We start from the raw sequence: 6,394 nt of genomic DNA, 5'->3' as shown, positions 1-6,394 counted from the left end.
ATTTTTATTTTCACCCACTAAAAAGTGGTTTGCGCAACGACTGCGAAAGCGTTTAAAATTTTTTAAGTTATGTTAAGGCGGCTTTCCACGAATTAATTCGCGCGAAGCGAATATTTTCGCCAAAAATAATTCTGCGCATGCGCACAAAGATTTTTATATCGCTAGACGAAAAATTTCTCTTCGCAAAATAGTTGGATCAACTTCAACTTTTTTTGTAGCAAATTTTTTCGCTTGAAGAAAGGGCCAATCAGAACCTTTGAAATAAGCAAAAAAGCAAAAAACAAACACAACAAAATTATAATGGCCGACAATAGTAACACGTTTATTCAGTGGTTTAAAGAAAGAAATGTTAACGTTGATTTATTGGAAACTTTATTAAATGCTTCTTAAAATGAAGCTGCAATCACGAATGAAGAAGTAGTTGGTGAAGTACACGAAAATAAAGAGAATGAAAGCGATAATTGTATGGCTGTTGAATTCGATATAGATAATTTTCTAGAAGCTGTTCGTGAGCTTCCAAGCTTATGGGATGTTAATCATCGCACATACAAAGACAGATTAGTGAAATTAAATTCGTGGAAAAAACTTGCATTGAAATTTTGTAAAGATGAGGACTTCCTTCAGAAAAAGTTAAAAAATCTGAAAGACACACTAAAAAAATGTTTAGATAAACGTAACCGTATGACTAGATCAGGAGCAGCAGCCTCAAACTTACCAAAATGTAAGTTTTTTGATCAAATGTCATTTTTACATGAAAAAAGTGCGAACAAACCAACGGATTCTAATGTAGATGTTGTTCCAGATTTTGCTTCACCGTCATTCCACTCACAGTGTAGTATTTTACCAATAAGTCCAAGTGTCAGTAGTTGTAGCAGTGAATTATTTATAACTGAAAATCGAAAAAGATTAAGCTGTACAAGACCATCCATTCCAAAAAAAGCACGGATCAAAAATCAAAATGATGAGTCATTGTCACAATTGTCACAATCATTAGTAGAGTGTGACAAGATGATAAAAAAGTCAATGGAAGATGTCGAGGAAGATGAAACAACCCTATTTTGTCGAAGCCTTATTCCAATGATGAAAGAACTCCCAATAAAAGAAAACAGACGGGCCATGATAAAGATAAGAACGCTTCTTTTCAACATGAAGTATGGCGAGCATGAAGAATTTTAGAGTAAATTATAATATAAGTTATATAAATATACATATATATATATATATATATATATATATATATATATATATATATATATATATATACATGTATGTATATATATACACACTTACGATAAAGTGTTTAGGTATATATTATTATATATATATAGGTTTATATTAGGTATATATTATTATTATTATATATATATAATAAATATATACATAAATATATATTATATATATATATATTTATATATATATGTATATATATATATATATATATATATATATATATATATATATATATATATATATATATATATATATATATATATACACACTTACGATAAAGTGTTTAGGTATATATTATTATATATATATAGGTTTATATTAGGTATATATTATTATTATTATATATATATATAATAAATATATACATAAATATATATTATATATATATATATATATTTATATATATATATGTATATATATATATGTATATATATATATTTATATATATATATATATATATATATGTATATATATATATATTTATATATATATATATATATATATATATATATATATATATATACACACTTACGATAAAGTGTTTAGGTATATATTATTATATATATATAGGTTTATATTAGGTATATATTATTATTATTATATATATATATATATATAATAAATATATACATAAATGTATAAATATATTATATATATATATATATATATATATATATATATATATATATATATATATTATATTATATTATATTATAACTTACTCTAAAAATCTTTTTATCATATCAGTTGTTAACATTACTAACTTTGTCTTAATAAAATATCAGAATATAAAGTGTCGTAATGTTTTGACAAATAGTTGATAGCAACTACCCTTAAACTACATGGTTTACTATGGAGACTTTTTACCTTAAATTTATTTTTTTAAATCTACTTATGTATTTTATATTTGCTTTTCACCTAAATGTTTTAAAATCTACTTTTATATATTTTATATTTGCTAATGCCTTATTTTTATCTGTGTTACAGATACAAATAAAATAAATTATACGTAATAACATTCAAATGAATTTCTAAATGTTTATCAAGAGTATTAACATATATATTTAAATCCAGAAACTTTATGGAAATTATAGAAATTTACAGAAATTCTAGAACGCTTTAGAACTTTTTTAAAAAAAATAAGAATTGACGTGTTAACAGTTTTTTAAAGCGATTTCTTTATGATTTTCTATTTACTAAGTCTAATTGCCATTCGAGTTCACCTTCTGGTGAATTGAAGTATTCTTTAAAGTCATCTCTAACTTGCTTTGCATCTTTTGAGTAGTTGTTAGAACCTGATGACAGTGGTTGCAGTGCAGCAGAACATGAATTATCTTGCCTCCAATCACCTGGTCTAAACCCAGCAGGACCGTCGATATCAGTGTAATTTGTGGGGCAGTAGAGATAATTGTTTGCTGACCTTTTTTTCATTAGAAAGTTGTGTAAGGCTACAATCGCTTGTGTAATTAAAATTACTTTTTCGAGATTAGCAATAACTGGTCTGCGAAAAATTCGAAAACGCGATGTAGCAATACCAAATGTATTTTCTATAACCCTTCTGGCTCTTGAAAGTCTGTAATTAAATATTTTTTGTTTTAAAAGAATGTTTTGATTGGGATATGGTTTCATCATGTGCCTTTTTAAACCAAAAGCATCGTCAGCAACTAAAACGTACGGTAGTATTTTATCTGAGTTACCAATTTTTTCTGGATCAGGAATATTCAATTTATTATTTTCAATTGCATAACCAAGACTGCAGTTATTAAAAACACTACCATCACTCTGCCTTCCAGAGTCACCAATGTCTACCATAGTAAATTCGTATTTAGCATTACAAACAGCTAGAAGAACTATGCTATGCGTTTTCTTATAGTTAAAATACTCTGATCCGCTATTATGAGGAGCTTGCATAACAATGTGCTTGCCATCTATTGCACCTATAGCATGCGGAAAATTCCACATATTTTCAAATTCTTTTGCAATTGTTTTCCATTCTTGTTTTTCTGATGGAACGTGTAGATAGTTTCTCTCTTTCAATGAACTCCAAATAGCAGCACACGTTTCACTAATAATCCTACTGATAGTAGAAGCACTGATTCTGTAACTTGCAGCAATAGTACACTGAGCATCACCTGTTACAAGGAATCTAAGTGTTACAGCCAACCTTTCACTAGGACTAACAGGGTCTCTCATGGTAGTTCTCTGTTTTACAATGACAGGTGCTACGAACAAAAGCAACTCTTCGTAAGCTGTTGGAGACATGCGAAAATACTTAAAAAATATTCCTGGTCGTGTAAACGTAAATCTTGTACTAACAAATGAAACTCTCCTTTCTGTAGGCGTTCGGCATAAACTTTTCTCACCCAAAATCGTTTTTTCTTTTTTTCTTTTCATTTGCATCATATTTAAAATAATTAATTTTCTTCGAACTAACAACAATCTTCTTTTCATCAACATGTTTTCCAAAAAGCGCGCTAAAAGTTACGCTAAATTTACGTGGAAATTAAAACTCAGGTTCAGCGAAAAATTAGACACGAATTAATTCGCTTCGCGCGAATTAATTCGCTCCGTGGAAAGCCGCCTTTAGAAATTATATTTTTTTTCATAACTTTAAAAAGTATGTATGACAGACAATATGTATAATTTTTCTACCGATTACCGTAAGCGGTAGAAATTTACGGACCATTAAAATTCCGAACCAGTAAAATACGGGTTTTGGTTAGTCAATACTACACCGACCATTTCTATACTTATACTTTATTTCAATATTTTTTCGTAAGCCTTTTATACCATAGTACATATAATGTCTAATGATTTAAAATCTTATCATATAATTCAACGAGATTCACGATATGACGTTCATACTTCATAAATATGGATCAAAATATTCGGCAATCTGGAATTGTAAAGTTTTATATCGTAAAAATTGTGCAGATTTTGCATTTTTTCGTAGTTTTTGGTTTTTTAATAGCTGGTATCAAGGAGTTCGTTGAAAATCCTCCTTTATTTGATGCATACGGTGATGCATTTATTAAAAACAAGTTACCTGAAGGAATATTCGAGGTATTTTTAAGTTTGTATTAGTGTACTATGTGTACACACACACACACACACACACACACACACACACACACACACACACACACACACACACACACACACACACACACACACACACACACACACACACACTCACATATATTTGATAAAATACTAGATAGTTATATATCATAGGGAAAGGCTATTTATACATTGTAGTATTTTAGTTATACAATACAGTATTTTAATGGTGTAAACATTATCAAAATCAAATAATTCTACAAAAACTTATGAGATTTTAAGTAGCATATTTTCAATATATGGATTTGTTAAACTGTTGTCAAAAGTAGTTTTTTTTTAAATTTGGATGGTTATAACTTTTTCAATTCTAATCTAAATGCAAATCACTTGGTATAAAGTGATAGGTATAACTTTAGGCTACAAATTTATATAAGCTTCTAACATCAATTGTATCTAAGGCTAAAGAGGGTGCCAAACCATCCACATTTACCATAATAAAATTTATTCTGTATTTGTTACAAATGCAGAGTAATCCTATCACATAGTATATCATACAAATGTGAGCCAGCTCGCAAAGATTTCCTACCATTCTGCTAGTCATTGTTTATTATTTTACTTTTATATTGTATACTCTATTGTTTCATATTTTGCTGTAAAATAAGTAATGCTATCATAAATCATTGCAAATTTAACAAGAATTTTTTTTGTTTCATAATCTTTATTCCAGTAAGCAAATAGTATAAATCTCTTGTTTGTTTTTTTTTATTAAGTTTTTTTTATCAACTCTTCACTAGCTATATTACCTGTTATGCACTGTTACCTATTTGAGAGTCTTGGTAATAGAAAGGTAGAATTATTTCTTGTATCAACAATTTAATCATTTAAGTAAATGTAGACATACTGTAGCTGTAAAAAATAAAGAAGCTTTTAATGAAATGTCTAAGCAACCTTCAAATGTCTGGAAAAGGCTGTGTGAAAGTAACCTTGCAAAAGAAATAATAAAACCAAGTAACTTCCACTTTGCTTATTAAGACTGTCTTTTTGAGTCATACATTTGTTAATCACAAAAAACTAAGCACACACTCATTTTTTAGACATTATTAAACTTATTGTCTTATGTGTTTGTAAGAAAGTTAAAATGTGTGTTTTTTCTGACCTAGCAAATGTGACATATGTATCTCCAAAATATATAGCTAAATATGTTAACATTATCTTTGATTTTGTCAAAAGTTCTTTTCTCCAATCCAGTGTTAAATAAATGACGTAAAAAAAAAAAGTTTTTTTATTTAATAAATAATAAAATTGTCAGTTTATGATCAAAATTTAATATTTTGTTGCTCATCCATCATGGTAAAAATTAGTTGGTTTTTGCTAATAAAATGCTAATATAAAATGGCTTTTATACTATAATTTTTTTTGTTCTAATTTAAGTCTTAAATGTTCAATTCAAAGTATAATAAATAAAATTATACTCTCACCTGCCAAATAAATAAAAGGATCTAAATAAACAGGAGAGTCGGAATATTGAACATTTACAAAAATAAAACAACCCACAGTATTTTTAAACAAGGAAAACATTATATGAGATATGCAACATTAGTAGTCCACTTGTAATGAAAATTTAAAAATAACCGAATCATTTTTATTGACTTCATCTTTTGGTTGGTTTATGATGAAACAGCTTTTATATTAGCGTTTTTTTAGGTCAGACTATGGTCTAAGCTATTCAGTTTGAAATATAAAAAATAAACTAATATGCTCATGTAAATGGGGGATCTTAAAAAATTAAAAAAAAAAGTGAACAATAAAAACAACAAACTTTTGATGAGTAAATTTTCTTAACATTTTGAATGGCTGCAGCAAATAAAATTAATCAGAAAAAACTCTTAATTAAAGATGGTGTAGCATTGGATGTCACAAAGTTTACCTTATGAGTTAGAATTAGCATTTTCCCTATAATTGTTGTTTATTGAAAATTATTTATTTGTTTTTATATTTTTAGAATGAGTGCTTTAGTTCGTACTTATATATATTTAAGGTTTTGAAATTTGAAAAATCTTTTGAATGGTTTTTCCAAACTTTGACACACAGTGCAATGGCAAAA

The 6,394-nt window shown here is 27.3% G+C and overlaps 1 protein-coding gene across 2 annotated transcripts in view; it reads left to right on the top strand.

Moving 5' to 3' along the window:
• The first annotated feature begins 3,935 nt into the window (after positions 1-3,935).
• The window catches only part of LOC101239856 (uncharacterized), a 68,676-nt gene continuing 66,217 nt past the window's right edge, over positions 3,936-6,394 (top strand). The window contains exon 1 of one of the 2 annotated variants that reach the window (XM_065813383.1): positions 3,936-4,293. In XM_065813383.1, coding sequence (XP_065669455.1) covers positions 4,105-4,293 — 189 coding nt within the window. In that variant the 5' untranslated portion in view covers positions 3,936-4,104. The remainder of the gene's footprint in view (positions 4,294-6,394) is intronic. The other variant, XR_010642454.1, reaches the window with a different exon arrangement.

Source organism: Hydra vulgaris, chromosome 12 (assembly GCF_038396675.1).
Source record: "Hydra vulgaris chromosome 12, alternate assembly HydraT2T_AEP".
NCBI classification, from domain to species: domain Eukaryota; kingdom Metazoa; phylum Cnidaria; class Hydrozoa; order Anthoathecata; family Hydridae; genus Hydra; species Hydra vulgaris.
Note: the sequence above shows the minus strand (reverse complement) of the source record. Positions and strands in the feature narration are given on the sequence as shown.